The following is a 19,046-nucleotide window of genomic DNA, read 5'->3' as shown; positions in this document are numbered from 1 at the left end:
CTTTCACTCGCAGTAATGTATGGTCTGAAACTCAACGAATAGTAAGCTAGACGCTATCATACTTTTTCAATAGAAGATTTTTAAATCAAGAGTGGAAAAATACCTCCAAAGTAACATGAAGGACATGTATAATGTGGGAGAAAGCCATAATTACTAGTAAATAAGGGTACCATAAATGTGTAATCATAATACACTTTACATTCATATAAAATCTAACTCTACCATACACATAACGTGAAACTAGAAAAACGTGTGTACTCCTGTAATTAATATGCAGATATATAATGGAAGAATGACGTGTTTATCCGTGTATGTCCATGTAAGTATGTATCGAGATATACTACAATGTGAATTATGTAATGAAAATTGCCAATTTATAAATATGTAGAAAATTATATGTGTTACACTAAAAGTGCACGTACATGTCTAACCTTAATTGACAAAGCCAACTGCAAGGAAAAGTTGATGATAGGATAATAAATAGACGTCTAAATAGCATCATTTCATGGTGATTGTTATGAATTATGAAAAAATAAATGATTTGTTAAGAAGCTAAAATTCCACACTATCCCGTTGGGAAAGAAAATCAGATATTTAAACCGAATACTTTCTTTAAAATGGATGGAGAAACGCTACACATCGTTACACGTTTTTTAATAGGGAAGTAAAACTTGTGACGAGAAAACGAGTTCAGAAAACGATGTGGCGTAGTATTATGTACTATCAAGTGGCATAAAGGCGTTACAATCGGAAAATCGGTTTTACCCTTCTTCAAGCAGTCGGCCAATTGTCCAGTGTGAATAGAGGTGTGATTGTGATCACTGGTGCGCACATGTTGAGAAAGAGATATACACTTCCATGCTTCGCTCTGCTTGTGTGTGAGGCAAGCACAGACACACGGCGAAAAGGTCCAAGACGCATAGGTATAAGTGTACCTTCACAGTCTAATGTTGTGAGCTGAAAGTTGCAATTTCCTGGTTGACTACCTTTACTCTGTTTCTTCATCTACTGCTTTCAAGCAAATAAGTTGATCGTTCATTCATTACACCGTGCTGATCACCTGTCCAATCCTCGTAAAAACATATGTATAGAGTCCGTGTTCTTGTATATTTTTGAGCTATTTATTTTAATTGTATTACGATGAAAAATCCTATATCATTGTGAGACGTTCCCTGGATGAACAAATAACTAAATAAAAATAAATATTCTATTTGTGCTTATACTTGCTATGAACGAGCACATTTTTCGTCGTTCAAAATAATGTATTGAGCGCTTGTTGTAATTAAAAGTGGCGCCAGCTATCATGTCTTTCTGAAGATCTTTGCAGTGGAGTTATAGGTTTTTATTTTCAAGTGGATGGGTACAAGCTTTGGCTGTATGATTGTTTTGCAGACTTCGACTCCTGTCAAATTTAGAGTTTATGTCTTAAAACCTGGGTGATGTAGTGACACGCGGAATTACTGAAGCACGTATTGTGGACGATGGACGTCATTCAACACAGTTCATACCTCGTGCCTTTAACGATGTTTACTAAGTAAAAAGTTAACATCAACACAAGGAAATAAATATTTATTCAGTTTCAGCTACATACTTCAGCATAAACATTTCCATATGAATTTAGGTGTCTTCAATCGAGTTAACTATAATATCAAGGTACGTTAATATCGCTAAGTACTAAAAACAAGGCTGTCTTATGCTGGTGTCATGAATAAACATAATATTCAAGCCCAAACTTATATAAATTTTCCAGTTGGTTGTTTTGTTTATTTATATTTGACTGTTTACATCGTTTATGTACAGAAATCGTCCTGTGGGTAATACATTTCAGATCTGTTATTCATTCATTATGCATTCCTTCATTTACACTCCTCATGGTTCCAAGAATCCTATTGTTAACAATACTTGTCGTCCGATATTGTATGTTAAGTGATATCTGTATCTGATACAATTACTAATAAGACTTACTCATTTGCAGTAGCAGGCTTTTCTGTTTTTAATTGATTCGTCAAACACAAATCTGCCAACCATAACCAGATGTAGGGAGGGATTCTAGAAAACTTGGTTCTAGTAGGTTACTGAAAATAAATTGTTTTAACAGCTGTTTATTCGGTTTATGCTATTCATTTGGAACATATCATTTTGTAGATACTGAAAATTATGTATATTCTGTAGGCATGTTTGTTATTGTTGACTTATTTGCCATATGTCATTATCTGTTGTACACTGATGTGATGAAAGCCATGGTATACCTCCTAACATTGTGTCGGACCTCCTTTTGCCTGGCACAGTGCAGCAACTTAACATGGTATGGGCTCAACATGTCATTGGAACTCCTGCAGAAATACTGCGCCATGATGCCTCTGTAGCTGTCGAGAATTGTGAAAGTGTTGTCAGATCAGGATTTTGGGCATGATCTGACCTCCCGATTATGTCCCATAAGTGAACTGGGTGGTAAATCATTAACTCAAATTTTCTAGAATGTGCTTCGAACCATGATTATGGTGCAGCGACATGGCACATTGTCATCCATAAAGCTGCCATTGTTATTTGAGAACTATGATGTCCAAAAATGGCTGCAAATAATCACCAAGCACTGAACATAATAATTTCTAGTTAATGATTAATTAGGTGGACCAGAGGACCCATCAATTCCATGTAAACCGGCTTGTACTATTATGGAGGCCACCACCAGCTTGGAGAGTGTCTTGTTGACAATGGTTTCGTGCCTGCCCCCGGAAACTGAATGGTAGACGTGACAGATAGTCAATTCTCTGGGCCCATTTTCGATTCCCGGCTGGGTCGGGGAATTTTCTCCACCCAGGTACTAGGTGTTGTGCTGTACTTGTCATCATCCTCATCAACTGCAGGTCGCCAAAGTGGCGTCAGATTGAAAGACCAGCACCCGGTGATTGGTCTGCCTGATGGGGGACCCTAGCCATACGATTAAATAAATAAATAAATGGTTTCATGGTGTCTGTGTCACAGTCAGTTCTTACCAACTGAAACCAGGACTCAACTGACCAGGCTGTGGTTTTCCAGTCATCTAGGGTCCAACTGATATGGTCAAAAGTCCAGGAGAGGTGCTGCAGGCGATATCATGCTGTTAAAAGGTTTTCAGAAAATTACTGCAACCAGTCGCCTTTTATGTAGATGTATTTTATTTAACCATGACCGGTTTCGAGCTGCCTAGCAACTCATCATCAGATGGTATATACATTTAGTGCTTTTTTTGTACCCATTGTGTGGGTGGTTGAGTATCTGTGGAGATAAATCTTTCTGCAGGTATATATATCTCTTTTAGGACGTATTTTTGAAACCATTGTGTCTTGTTTTTCACAATTACACAAGTTAAAACTTTCACTAGATGTATATTACTTTTATGAGGCACTGTTGGAAACATATATCTTGTTTTTCATAAACATCGCTGAACACACTTAGCCACAGATACGAATACAGGAAAAATGGCTGGCTCTCCCAAGGCTGTCGGTAGCTCTAATGGAATGTTGTCTACACCCAGGGCCTTGTTTCAACTTAAGTCTTTCAGTACTTTTTCACATTCTTCATGCATTATCTCCCTTCTCATCTGCATCTACATCCTTTTTCATTTTCATAATATTGCTCTCAAGTTCATCTCCTTGTATAGACCCTCTATGTACTCCTTCCTACTTTTCTCTTTTCCCTTCTCTGCTTAGGACTGGTTTTCCATCTGAGCTCATGGTATTCATACAAGTAAGTTCTCTTTACTCCAAAGGTCTCTTTAATTTTCCTTTAGACAGCATCCATCTTACCCCTAGTGATAGCCTATATGCTTCTACATCCTTACATTTGTCCACCAGCCATTCCTGCTTAGCAATTTTGTACTTAACTATCGATCTCACTTTTTAGATGTTTGTATTCCCTTTCACCTGTCTCAATTATTGCATTTTTATATTTTCTCCTTTCATTGATTAAATTCAATATCTCTTGTGTTACCCAATGATTTCTACCTACTTGATCCTCTTCTACATTCATTATTGCATCTCCCAAATTTACCCATTCTTCTTATACTGTCTTCCTTTCCCCTATTCTAGTCAATAGTTCACTAATTCTCCCTCTGAAACCCTCTATAACCTCTGATTCTTTCAGTTTATCCACATCCAATCTTCTTAGAATCTTGCCTTTTTGCAGTTTCTTCTATTTTAATCTGCACTTCATAATCAATAAACTGTAGTCAGGGCCCACATTTGCCCCTGGAAATGTCTTACTATTTAAAACCTGGTTCCAAAATCTCTGTCTTATCATTATATAATCAATCTGAAACTTTCCAGTGTCTCCAGGTGTCTTGCACATATACAACCTTGTTTCATGATTCTTGAACCAAGTGTTAGTTATTATTAAACTACAATCTGTGCTTATTTCTACCTGGCGGCTTCCTCTTTCTTTCCTTTCCCCCAGTCCATATTCACCTAGGCCTACTACGTTTCCTTCTCTTCCTTTTCCTACTGTCGGATTCTGGTCCCCCATGACTATTAAATTTTTGCCTCCCTTAACCATATAAATAATTTCTTTTATCTCATCATGTATTTCCTCAATCTCCTCCTCATCTGCGGAGGTAGTTGGCAGATAAACTTGTACTACTGTGGTGGGTGTGGACTTCATGTCTATCTTGGGTGCAGTAATGTGTTCACTATGCTGTTCATAGTGGCTTATCTGAGTTCCTATTTTTTTTACTCCTGCATTACCTCTATTTGAGTTTGTATTTATAACCTGACCAGAAATCCTGCTTCTCATGCCGCCAAACTTCACTAATTCCCGCTATATCTAACTTTAACCTGTCCATTCTCCTTTTTAAATTTTCTAAACTACTTGCCCAATTAAGGAATCTGACATACCACGCTACAATCCATAGAATGCCAGTTTTGTTTCTCCTGATAACGACGTCCCCCAGAGTACACCCAACCCACAGATCCGAATGGGGACTATTTTACCTCTGGAATATTTTACCCAAGAGGATGCCATCATCATTTAGCCATACAGTAGAGCTGCAAGCCCTCAGGAAAAATTATGGCTGTAGTTCCCCTTGCTTTCAGCCATTTGCAGCACCAGCACAGCAAGGCTGTTTTGGTTAATGTTACAAGGCCAGATCAGTCAATCATCCAGATTGTTGCCCCTGCAACTACTGAAAGGGCTGCTGCCCTTCTTCAGCAATCACACATTTGTCTGGCCTCTCAACAGATACCTCTCCGTTGTGGTTGCACCTACAATACAGCTATCTGCATCGCAGAGGCACGCAAGACTCTCCCCACCCCCCAACAGCAAGGTTCATGGTTCATTGGGAGGTGGGACCAACAATATAAATACAAAATCTTGATTATGGTGGAATACTGATCTATTGAGTAGCTAGAGGCATAGGCTAGCCTCATAGGCAACAGTTTGGTTGTGAGTTGGCAAAACTGTATTGAAGATTTCACTTGATCTGCTTCCCTAAAAATACTCAGGCACCACTCTTGTAACACAGTACCACTCTGCCAAGGGGATAGCTTTCTTAAGTGTAGGTGTGGATCCAGGGTTTTACACACACACACACACACACACACACACACAAACACACACACACATACACACACACACACACACACACACACACACACACACACAAAATCAAAATGCATTACCAAAAAAAATTTAAATGTATATATATCATTGCTTTGTACACCACTTTAGAATATGTTAGAAAAAATTTCCATTTGGAGAGCTGCAGCTTTTCAAAAATAATGTCATAATCTGGACAATATAAAATCATAGTATGGACTCAGCATTAGTGTTGTTTCACATTGGACTGTATTGTGAAAATTCTTCTTCAACCTAAGACTTTGGAACTTTTGAATGTGGAAATGTTGTTTCTTTCTTGTGAAGTTTTTTCCACCTATGTTCATGAAGTTAGTTTTTCTGTTATTTTTGGTTTTAGTGAAAGGTTTTTCATTTTCAGTCATACCTTACTCAAGTTACTTGTTCTGTCTGTGGACTCACAATCCTTATTGGGTTTGTTGTTGGCAGCGAGTACAGTTGTCCTCTGAATGTGTGCCTTTTCCTTGCAATAATGGTCTTGCAAGTGGTCACGCTCTAGTCCATCCATCATGGAAGCAACTGAAAAGGGTCCTGTGTCAAACTTGGTTTGTAATATCTAGGATTCCTTGACATTTTTGAGACTTAATTTTCAGTCTGTTTTCTTTTTCAAAATTTGGTTGGGAAACGAGAAAATTTTACACCTAGGGAAACTGTGTAACATTCCCAGACCATTAGTCCTATCTCAAGGTTGCTACCTTTGTAATCATTCCCAGTATAAATACTATCCCCATGCACCCACATACCATCGTATCTTACTCCAGTCCCACCACTGGCAATTCCTACATCATCGCAGACTGTGTGATGTGTTCGCTGCGTGACTTCGTATGTAAGAACTTGATGATTACCTGGCTTTGACCTGTTACTTAATCATTGTACCCATACCACACACCCACATCTGTCAGTCACTTGTCACAATGGTTCTCATCAATGACGTAGCAACCCCAAATTCAACAGATTCTTAAATGTCGTGGCCTGACACTAAGTAAGGCAAGTTGCCGGTGTGTGTGTGTGTGTGTGTGTGTGTGTGTGTGTGTGTGTGTGTGTGTGTGTGGAACACAAGATTGATGCTAAGTAAATAGTCGAAAATGCTGTAGAGAAAAAATGCTATGACTGCAGGTAATGCGAGACTGAATTAATTCGAGTGAACAGAACAAAAATCTTGTTGTCTTTCCTAGTAAGTTGAGCTGATATAGAGTTCTCAAGCTTCCAATTGGTTGAAATCATCTGATGTTTCAAAGAGGAGAAGAAGATTTTCAGATAGTTTTACCATTGGTGTTTACAATAGATATGACCAACTGTCAGAGTCTAGTGGAGAGGAATCTCTAGTAGCTGTAGATGTAGGAAGTATGCAGCAGACCTCAGTAGTTACTGTGCCTAGAACAGTTGCAAAGTCGAAGAGGAAGAAGAAGGTTCTGCTGTTAGGTAGTTCTCATGGCAGAGGTGTAGGCCAGCAGTTGCAGGAAGTGCTGGGGAGTGAGTACCAGGTCACCAGCATTGTGAAGCCTAATGCAGGGTTGGCTCAGGTGACTGTTAACATGTGGGGATTATGTAGGGATTTTACTAAAGAGGATCAGGTAGTGATTGTGGGTGGGGCTGGTAATAGTATTGATAGGGATGGGGAGTATAACATAGATGGTGACCTGGAAAAGATAGCCACTCAGACTGGCAACACGAATGTGCATTTCGTGGAATTGTTTCAGCGTCACGATCGGCCTCATTTTAATACAGCCGTCAGGCGTAATAACATGAGACTTGGGGGTGCGCTGACGACAGAAGGCATGGGTCACATTTCAGTGGTGTCGGTGGAGTCTATCAGCAGGACGGGTTTCACTAGACATGGCCTACACCTCAACAGGTATGGGAAGGGGAGGTTGGCAAAGCTGATAGGTGACAGCATAGGTGGGGTTGGTGGGATCACTCATGGGAAAATTCCTGCAGTAGTGGGTGTTAAGAGCTGCACATTTTTTAGATTGAAGTCAGCTGATAGGTATTCCTGCTTAAGGGAAGTCTTTCTAACAAGGGAATCACTTTTGACAAAGCTTAGGTATCCGAGTAATGAGGGAATTAGTATATTTCATCAAAATATACAAGGTATTAGAGATAAAGTTAGTGAACTGCTTATAGATGTTGACTCTGAAATTATTGGTATATCTGAACACTTCTTAAATAAGGAGATAATTCAGAGGCTTCCTTTACCAGGATACAGGTTGGCTGGCAGCTTTTCGAGGAGCTCTTTGCGGTGTGGGGGAGTAGCCATGTATGTGAAAAACGGCATCCCATTTTGAGTCAATTGATGTTTCAAAGTACTGCAGTGAAAAGGTGTTTGAATGTTGTGCTGGTGTGGTTAAATTTAACGGAGCTAAACTTCTAACTGTTGTTATTTATAGATCCCCAGACTCCGATTTCACAACATTTTTGCTAAAGCTAGAAGAGGTTCTTGGTTCACTTTATAGGAAATACAAAAAGTTACCGTAGTTGTATGTGGTGACTTCAATATTAATTGTATAAGTGATTGTGCAAGGAAGCGGATGCTGGTAGACCTCTTTAATTCATATAATCTTATGCAAACCATATTCTTTCCAACGAGAGTGCAAGGGAACAGTAGAACAACCATAGACAACATTTTTGTTCATTTCTCATAACTAGAAGGGCATTCTGTTAGCAAAAAGGTGAATGGCCTTTCAAATCATGATGCACAAATTTTAACTTTAAAAGATTTTTGTGCTGCAACACGTGTTAAATATAGTCATCAGCTGTTTAGGAAAGCTGATCCAGTTGCTGTAGAGACCTTTGTAAACCTTATAAAGGAACAAGAGTGGCAAGATGTTTATAGCGCTGATACAGTAGACGATAAATATAATGCTTTTCTCAAGACTTTTCTCATGCTCTTTGAAAGTCGCTTTCCATTGGAACGTTTAAAACAGGGTACTAGCACAAACAGGCAGCCTGGGTGGCTGACTAGAGGGATAAGAATATCTTGTAGAACAAAGTGGCAATTATATCAAAACGTTAGAAACAGTCAAAATCTAAATGCAGCAGCCCATTACAAACAGTATTGTAAGGTGCTTAAAAATGTTATTAGGAAGGCAAAAAGTATGTGGTATGCAGATAGAATAGCTAAGTCTCAGGATAAAATTAAAACCATATGGTCAGTCGTAAAGGAAGTTGCTGGTCTGCAGAGACAGGTCGAGGATATAGAATCAACGCGTAGTGGGAATGTCCGTGTTACTAATAAGTCGCATACATGTACAGTATTTAATAATCACTTTCTGCATATAGCAGGTGAACTAAATAGAAACCTAGTCCCAGCAGGGAATCATATAGCGCTCTTAGAAAAAAGTGTTCCGAGACTGTTACCTGAAATGCTCCTCCATGATACTGACAAGAGGGAGATTGAGTTAATAATTAAATCACTAAAAACCAAGAACTCTCATGGATATGACGGGGTATGTAGCAGAATACTGAAGTATTGTTCTATGTATGTTAGCCCAGTTCTCAGCCATATCTGTAACTTTTCCTTTAGGAGTGGTCAGTTTCCTGACTGATTAAAGTACTCGGTAGTGAAGCCACTTTATAAAAAGGTAGACATTGATAATGTTGACAATTTTAGACCTATTTCTATGCCATCGATGTTTGCTAAAGTTATCGAGAAGGTTGTATATACAAGGTTACTGGAGCATTTAAATTCACATAATTTGCTGTCAAATGTCCAGTTTGGTTTTAGAAATGGTTTAACAACTGAAAATGCTATATTCTCTTTTCTCTGTGAGGTTTTGGATGGATTAAATAGAAGGTTCCGAATGCTAGGTGTTTTCTTTGATTTAACAAAGGCTTTTGACTGAGTTGACCACAAAATATTACTGCAGAAGTTGGACCATTATGGAGTAAGGGGAGTAGCTTACAATTGGTTCGCCTCTTACTTTAAGAACAGAAAGCAGAGGGTAATTCTCCGCAATATTGAGAGTGGTAGTGATGTTCAGTCCCAGTGGGCACTGTTAAGTGGGGCGTTCCCCAAGGGTCGGTGCTGGGGCCACTGCTGTTTCTTATTTATATAAATGATATGCCTTCTAGTATTACAGGTGATTCAAAAATATTTCTGTTTGCTGATGACACCAGCTTGATAGTGAAGGATCTTGTGTGTAATATTGAAACAGTAACAAATAATGTAGTTCATGAAATAAGTTCGTGGCTTGTGGAAAATAATTTGATGCTAAATCACAGTAAGACTCAGTTTTTACAGTTCTAACTCACAATTCAACAAGAACCGATATTTTGATCAGACAGAATGAGCATATTATAAACGAGACGGAACAGTTCAACTTCCTAGGCGTTCGGATAGATAGTAAGCTGTTGTGGAAAGCCCATGTCCAGGATCTTGTTCAGAAACTAAATGCTGCTTTATTTGCCATTAGAACATTATCTGAAATAAGTGCACTTCAACACGGAAAGTAGTCTACTTCGCATATTTTCATACGCTTATGTCATATGGTATTATTTTTTGGGGTGATTCTTCTGATTCAAAAAGGGTATTTTTGGCTCAAAAACAGGCTGTTCGAGCTATATGTGGTGTAAGTTCGAGAACCTCTTGTCGACCCCTATTCAAAAATCTGGGAATTCTGACATTGCCCTCACAGTATATATTTTCTTTAATGTCATTTGTTGTTAGCATGATTAGCGTATTCCCAAGAGTTAGCAGCTTTCACTCGGTTAATACTAGGCAGTAATCAAATCTGCATGTAGAATGCACTTCCTTGACTCTTGTGCAGAAAGGAGTGCAGTATTCTGCTGCATCCATTTTCAATAAGCTACCACAAGAACTCAAAAATCTTAGCAGTAGCCCAAACTCTTTTAAGTCTAAACTGAAGAGTTTCCTCATGGCTCACTCCTTCTATTCTGTCGAGGAGCTCCTGGAAGAGCTAAAAAATTAAGCAAATTCCAGTGTTACATTGTTGATTTTCTTCATTTAAACTTACGACTTGTCACCTGAATATGTTTTTTTATATTTCATTTTATCTGTTTCTAATATTGTGTTATAATTTCATGTATTGACTCGTTCCATGACCATGGAGACTTCTCCTTAATTTGGTCCCACGGAACAATAAATAAATAAATAAATAAATAAAAATAAAAGTGTCATTCCCATCATTGTCACCTCAGGGACTTCTTCTGCTGGCAGGAGTTGCACTTCAGTTAGTGAGGACAGTGGTACAACCTCCAGGGGACCTCATAGTTATCGCCTATATTGGAGGTCATACACATACCTCACCACAACTTGAGGAGAGGAACTTTTGTGAGTAGTATGTTGGATTCTTGGAGGTTGTGGTCAAGACATGGGGCAGCTCTGAGAGACATAGCTATCTGCAATCACAGTCTCTGGTGGTTGCTTGGGTCCCTCATGATATCATATTGAGCACTTAAGAGCATCCAACTTCCTCAGTTGGAGCTAATCGCACTGTCACAGGAGGTGCTTTTGTTTGACTACTACATAAAATGAACAATGCTACATATGATCTGTGATGAATCCTTAATTTCACATAGCTATATAACTTAATATGAGAGCCCAGACTAGCGAGCCCATAATTTGTGTTGCCTGAATATTGGGCTCACTGATTAAGGTGTATAAGATCAAAAAGGGTACCTCCCTTTGGGATTATGGTACTATCCTTTGGGTTTGACCCATGATATCATCAAGGTGGTGGACATTAATTTTAAACTGATGCAATATGGCAACCATGATGCCACACTTTACACACAAGAACAGACACAAGAAATATAAAAAAAAATTAATTGCAGAAATAACATGAAGCTAATCTGACAACCACAGGAATTATGGGGTTTCAGTTGGAGACAAACTAAATATATGACAATCCTAATAATGAAGTCATATCAAAACAAATACAAATTCCTCAACAGTGACAAAACACCAATAAAAGTACCTTAAGAAACTGGTATTTGAATTTTACTTGAGTTATATTGCTTAAAGAAAGTCCACGATAACACCTGGTACTGGAAATACAAGATGTCCCAGGAGCAATTGTCAGTATTCAGGCATATGACAAGAATGATCATTAGAAGCAAAAAGGTCTAGCAAAAATTGGCTGTAAAATGCATACCGTAACAGCTCTGAGCAGTTGTTCATCTTCACTGCTTGAAACACATCTCTTGTACTGAACAAGTGCTCATAGCTTGGAAGGTATGCATTTTAGAGCCCCTGTTTACTAGACAATTGTTTCTTGTTTTGATCCATACTACCTCGTCCCAAAATATAGAAAGCAAAGAGCTTGCAGTAGAAGAGATTTTGTCCACAGTATCAAAGAAGTGCTCATACCTCTTAAGACATGCATTATAGAGCCCATTTTACTAGACTTTCTTGCTTTGAGTGATCATTGCTGTTATATCCCTGAATATTGACCATTCCTCCTGGGACACCGTGTATAGCTCAAAAGAGATCCACTATGCCACATAACAGTACACAGCTTGACAAAGCCAGTATCAAACACTTCACCTGACCTATACAGCTAAAATGATGTCGGTGCATCCACACCATCGAAACTCACTCATATCTAATATTGAAAATGTAACCTCCTTAATATAGATAAAACAAACTCCACATATCTTCCAGTCACAGTCCAAATAATTACCTACAGTGAACAACACAACATAAGAATACACACTACAGTGATCAACCAAGTGGAGCTGACACCACCTAGGTTGTCCCCCTCCCCCCCTCCTGCCACCACCCAACACTCACACACACACACACACACACTCTCTCTCTCTCTCTCTCTCTCTCTCTCTCTCTCTCTCTCTCTCTCTCTCTCTCTCTCTCACGCACACACACACACACACACACACACACGAGAGAGAGAGAGAGAGAGAGAGAGAGAGAGAGAGAGAGAGAGAGAGAGAGAGAGAGAGAACGAAAACCATAAATGTCAGCCATTCTTCCCAACACAATTACGACGCTGTCATCTGTCTCACGCGTGACAGCTAAAATAATACATCATTAACACAATTTCTCGAATGGCCACCATAGAATTCTCGAACCAGAAACCACATGTGTCTTGTTGACAATGCCACATATACTGATCCCGGGTCTGAGATGCAGCAGCTCCACAAAAGTGACCGAACAACTGTAGGAATTTAATCATATTTAACATGTCATCTGCCATTGCTACATGCACTGTCCTACTCCTGAACTTCATTGTCATACCCATAGCTAACAAAAAACAAAACATAAAATTAAATCTCTGGCCATAAAGAGCACACTGCATTAGTAATTCCAAACCCAAAAACCGTGCGACCGCTACCGCCACAGGTTCGAATCCTGCCTCAGGCATGGAGGTGTGTGATGTCCTTAGGTTAGTTAGGTTTAAGTAGTTCTAAGTCTAGGGGACTGATGATCTCAGAAGTTAAGTCCCATAGTGCTCAGAGCCATTTGAACCAAACCCAAAAACAAATCTATTCCCGTAACTGCCAGCATTAAAATAACCGACTAACAAACTGCCACAATACTTCCAATATTATTCTTACAAATAGCACAAAAGCAGTCTAGTGGATCACTATCACTCACAAACAATCTAGAAACATAATCATCCAACACCAGAGAATGCCATTGCATACTCCAACACACCCCCTGGAAAGTATAAACCATTTCAAATATGCTGTGCCACTGTGTTGCCTCACAGCACAGTTACATTGGGAATCAAAGCAAATGGATGATACTGCAAACTTTAATTGACCCCCATGCATCATCACTACTGGCCACAGCTGTGTACAGGAGTCAATCTGTATGATACAAGAAAATAGGTCTGACTTTCCTCAGAGGTCACTGTCACCATTAGTTTGTCCATTTGTGCCTTGTTCGTATTGATCAACCTCTATCTTCAGAGTTTAGTGCAGAATAAAACTGAGTGCTGGTCAGATATGATATACCGTTCCTTTGGCAGAAAGAACAGATCTCAACTGATCTGAAATGTAGACTGTTGTTGGATACAGTGATGTGTAATGCCCATCAGTGGTGAAGATCATCACTATTGCACAGATTGTAAGTGCTCATGTCATTGACAACACCTGGGCAATGTATGGGAAATTACTGAGGGTGTCTATGATAAGTAACCATATAGCCTCTTTCAAAGACCCCCAAAGTCAATGTACTGAGCGAGTTGACACAGTGGTTATCACACTGGATGCTCATTCAGGAGGATGATGGTCAAAAACCATGTCCAGCCATCCAGATTTAGGTTTTCCGTGATTTTCTTAAATTGCTTCAGGCTACGGCTGGATGGTTCCTTTGAAAGCGTACAGCCGATTTCCTTCCCTATCCTTGATACAATCCAAGCTTGTGCTCCATCTGTAATGACCTTGATATTAATGGGACGTTGAACCCTGTCTTTCTTTCTTTCCTTCTTCCTTCAAAGTCGATGTATGCATGGTCCCATGGATAACTGTGTGAAAACCAGTGGAAGAAATTTTGCATTGGATGCGAGTGCTTTTATGCATGCTTGGTAGACTCAGACCAGAAGTTTGACTTCCACATCAATACTCAACCAAAATATGTAACACCTTGACAATGCATACATCCTAGATGTATGACAATGTTTCTCATGACATAGTCTGAGGATGAGAGGCTGCAACATAAGTTAGATCAGAACTCGACGCTTTGACTCTCCTGTGGCCAGTAAAACTATATCCTGATTAATGTTGAATTGGGTGTATTGAGACATAGTTCCATTTCAGTAGTGTAGGGAAGGCGTATACTGGAGAAGATATAGACTCATATCACAATATAGTAGTGATGAAGAGTAGGCTGAAGTTTGAAGACATTAGTCAGGAGGAATTAATATACAAAGAAGTGGGATATGGAAGTACTAAGGAATGACGAGATACCCTTGAAGTTCTCTAAGGCTATAAATGCAGCAGTAAGCGATAGTCCAATAGGCAGTACAGTTGAAGAGGAATGGACATCTCTAAAAAGGGCAGCCACAGAAGGTGGAGAGAAAAACGTAGGCACAAAGAAGGTAACTGTAAAGAAACCATGGCTAACAGAAGAAATACTTCAGCTGATTGATGAAAGAAGGAAGTACAAAAATGTTCAGGGAAATTTAGGAATACAGAAATGCAAGTCATTGAGGAACGAAATAAATAGGAAGTGCAGGGAAACCAAGGTGAAATGGCTGTGTGAAAAATGTGAAGAAATCGAAAAAGAAATGATTGTCAGAAGGACAGATTCAGCATACAGGAAAGTCAAAACAACCTTCGGTGACATTAAAAGCAAGAATGGTAACATTTAGAGTGCAACAGGAATTCCACTGTTAAATGCAGAGGAGAGAGCGGATAGATGGAAAGAATGCATTGAAAGCCTCTATGAGGGGGAACATTTGTCTGATGTGACAGAAGAAGAAACAGGAGTCAAGGAGAATTTAAAAGAGCTCTGGAGGACTTAAGATCAAATAAGGCAGAAGGGATCGATAACATGCCGTCAGAATTTATAAAATCGTTGGGGGAAGTGGCAATGAAACAACTTTTCACGTTAGTGTTTTGAATGTATGAGTCTGATGACATACCATCTGACTTTGGAAAAATATCATCCACAAAATTCTGAAGACTGTAAGGGCTGACAAGGGCAAGAATTATCGCACAGTCAGCTTAACAGCTCATGCATCCAAATTTCTGACAAGAATAATACACAGAAGAATGGAAAAGAAAATTGAGGATGCGCTAGATGATGATAAGTTTGGCGTTAGAAAAGGTAAAAGCACAAGAGAGGCAGTTCTGACGTTGCAGTTGACAATGGAAGCACAACTGAAGAAAAATCAAGACATGTTCGTAGGATTTGTTGACCTGGAAAAAGCATTTGAGAGTGTAAATTGGTGCAAGATGTTTGAAATTCTGGGAAAAATGGTGGAAAGCTATAGGGAGAGAGGGGTAATATACAATATGTGTAAGAGCAAAGAGGGATTAATAAGAGTGGCCGACCAAGAACAAAGTGCTCAGATTATAAAGGGTGTAAGACAGGAATGTAGTCTCTCACCCCTACTATTCAATATGTGTATCCAAAAACAACGATGGAAATAAGAAAGGCTTAGGAGTGGAATTAAAATTCAAAGTGAAAGGATATCAGTGATATGATTCACTGATGACATTGCTGTCCTGAGTGAAAGTGAAGAAGAATTACATGATCTGCTGAATTGAATGGACAATCCAATGATTATAGAATATGGATTGAGAGTAAATCAAAGAAAGTTTAAAGTAATGAGAAGTAGCAAAAATGAGGAGAGCAAGAAACTTAACATCAGGATTGATGGTCACGAAGTAGATGAAGGTAAGGAATGCTGCTATCTAGGCAGTAAAATAACCAGTGACGGATGGAGTAAGGAGGCCATCAAAAGCAGATTAGCAATGGCAAAAAGGACATTCTTGGCCAAGAGAAGTCTACTAGTATCAAACATAGGGCTTAACTTGAGGAAGAAATTTCTGAGGATGTACATCTGGAGTATAGCATTGTATGGTAGTGAAACATGGACTGTGGGAAAACCAGAACAGAAGAGAGTCGATGTGTTTGAGATGTGGTGCTACAGACAAATGTTGAAAATTAGGTGGTCTGATAAGGTAAGGAATGAGGAGTTTCCGTGCTGAATCGGAGAGGAAAGGAATATGTGGAAAACACTGATAAAGAGAAGGGACAGGATGATAGGACATCATGTTAAGACATGAGGGAATGACTTCCATGGTACTAGAGGGAGCTATAGAGGGCAAAAAATGTGGAGGAAGACAGAGATTGGAATACATTCAGCAAATAATTGAGGATGTAGGTTGCAAGTGCTACTCTGAGATGAAGAGTTTGGTGGCATAGGAGAGGAATTCGTGGTGGGCTGCATAAAACTAGTTAGAAGACTAATAATGACGCCAGAAACAAGGGGGGAGGGGGGCAGTTGCTCTGATCAGCCAGGATAAGCATGGCACGCTATCCAGTGGAATGTGAGATCCTGATGTGTGAGTCTAGCCACTTCCTGGACTGTGACAGTTAATTTTTCATTGCGTCCCTAATAATTTCATCGAGCTGGAAATAAAGTCTCTCTTGTTTACCTCACTCATAATTAGAAGCCATTGGTATATGCTTCGGGTCACTGACATGTTGAACAATGGAATGGTAGTGTGTCTTATAATTGCAGTTGTTCAGGAACAGTGTCCATCACTGTAATCATTTGCCAAGGGGCCAAAGAATTCAATCAGTGGCTTTTGGGCCATGTTAAGATGGAACTTTCTTCTGTGTAGGAAGACGTGGAATTTCTTGGTATCATAATAAAATAAGCAGTATCTCCTTCTCTATTTTACTGTAAACATCTGTGCTGCTTTTAATATTTTAGGCTTATAAGCAGTTGATTGTGCCGTGCCATCATGTGACTTACGTGACAGCATGGTGTCTCTCTATGTGAAGCATCTGTTGCCAGGTGTAAACTGTATGCATGATATAAATGTGACCTGACAGAGAGTAGACTTAAAACACGTTTTTAGCTTTAATAATACTTCTTTACTCATGGCATACCAGTGACATTAGATGCCCCTTTTGTGAAGATAGTTGAGATGGTGATATATTTCCGAAGAGTTCAGTATAGATTTGCTGAAATAATTTGCTGTATGCAACTGGAGCTTCTTCAAATCTTTGTGTGCAGGGAGATTGTCATTTGCTTTGATGTGGGCCCGAAACCATCTTTTTCACAACATGATCAAGATACTGATGTTGCATTTGAGAAAAAGTTACATTTATTTAATTTGTATTTGATCCCACTACTTCTAATTTTATCTGTTTTAAGTTGTTGAAGTGTTGCTTTTGTGTAGACTCAATGACTTTTATGTCATCTAGATAAATTTGCGACATACGTTCCTCCATGCATAAACTTCTACAAGTAGTTTTGAAATATTGTTGCAGATTTTGCAACTGCAAGGGGTAATATTTTATACTGATACAGCCTGAAATGTATATTGTTGACTGTAAAATTCTTTGATTTTACATCTAAGAATAAATGCAGGTAAGCATCTGCTAAATCATCATAGAATAGAACTGGCCCACCAATAACTTAGCAAGTAGCTCTTACGCTCATACAGTCATATAATCATCTACATTAAATTAAGTGTCGATAGGGGTTTTTTAAGCATCACAGCTCTGTAGTGTACCATTAGACTTCTTAGTTACAACCATCGATGTCACCCATCGACTAACTGCGGCTGTTATCACAACCCATGATGATGCCTGTAAACAACAGTGTTCCCCTTTAATTACTTCCTCCGTAGCAAAAGGCATATGTCTGTCCCAGAAAAAAAGAAGAATGGTATGAAGTGTTAACTGTGTTGTGCTTCAGAGTTTTGTGTGTGACCCATTTAGTTTTAAAGAAATCACAGTGCTCCTCACATAAAGCGTCCAAATCATTTAAACATAATACTATTAGAGTTTATTGTTAACTATACTATGATTAATGCTACTGCAACTACTATCTACTACTACTTGAATTTCTATCTACACCACATAGCATTCGAGGATGTGCACAATTTTTGCTTGAGTCAGTGTTGACGAGGAGTTTCTAATTACATTCCTAATTGCCTTTCTTGACCTTTTCTATGATGGGAACAATGGGATCTGTAGATAATTACATTGCCTTTTCATCGTTTGATTTCAGGGAATAACATTTTGTAGGATGTACTTTAGCCATACGAAAGTCAACACCAGATGCACATTGTGTGGGTGATGCTCTTTCAGATGACAGGGCTGTGTGATGAACCTTGCTTAAAATAGTGTCAGAATTTCTCAGAGCGTTAGCCTAAACTTCTTGCTGAGAAGCGACATGCACATTGCTGGAGACATTTCAGAGTTTGGATTACGTGTCATTACTTCCCTAACCGTTCTCCATAAATAGGGATATCTTACCCTACAGTACTTTTCTCTATATATTACACTACTATGTGTACTAAGTTTGGTTGAAATTTCACCATGCAATCCAGAGTTATTATAGCATATAACATGTCACCATAATCCCCTACATCCCCCCCCCCTTCCTCCACTATCACCACCGTGTCTAGGAGTGCTAATGATGTCCTGGTTCCACCGTATTTCTGTGTATTTCATATTTGTACACACCTTGGTTGAAAGGGTATTGAGTGTTCCAGAGTTACACTTTACATGTGATATCTTCTTATTCCCAACCCGACCTCGGGGTTAAAGGACCTTGAGTTTGTCACTAATTGCCCCAAAAATGTCAAAAATTATAGATTTGGCACTAACATAGTTCATTCCTGATTTTTTTTTTAACACTCTTTACACCCCACATACTCCTAACAGTGCTAGTAATGTGTTACCATGTTACTTCCATGAAATCCAGATAAGGGAACTTGCTATATGGTGCATCTTCACATCTCACCAACCTTTGGACTTAAACTCTATT

The 19,046-nt window shown here is 39.1% G+C and overlaps 1 protein-coding gene across 6 annotated transcripts in view; it reads left to right on the top strand.

Moving 5' to 3' along the window:
• The first annotated feature begins 1,352 nt into the window (after positions 1-1,352).
• LOC126091976 (ral GTPase-activating protein subunit beta) overlaps positions 1,353-19,046 on the top strand; it is a 401,079-nt gene continuing 383,385 nt past the window's right edge. For 3 of the 6 annotated variants that reach the window (XM_049907338.1, XM_049907336.1, XM_049907335.1), the window contains exon 1: positions 1,353-1,653. In XM_049907338.1, coding sequence (XP_049763295.1) covers positions 1,612-1,653 — 42 coding nt within the window. In that variant the 5' untranslated portion in view covers positions 1,353-1,611. The remainder of the gene's footprint in view (positions 1,654-19,046) is intronic. The other 3 variants (XM_049907337.1, XM_049907339.1, XM_049907340.1) reach the window with 1 other exon arrangement.

This window comes from Schistocerca cancellata, chromosome 7 (genome assembly GCF_023864275.1).
Source record: "Schistocerca cancellata isolate TAMUIC-IGC-003103 chromosome 7, iqSchCanc2.1, whole genome shotgun sequence".
Taxonomy (NCBI): domain Eukaryota; kingdom Metazoa; phylum Arthropoda; class Insecta; order Orthoptera; family Acrididae; genus Schistocerca; species Schistocerca cancellata.
This window is presented reverse-complemented; position numbering and strand designations above follow the sequence as displayed.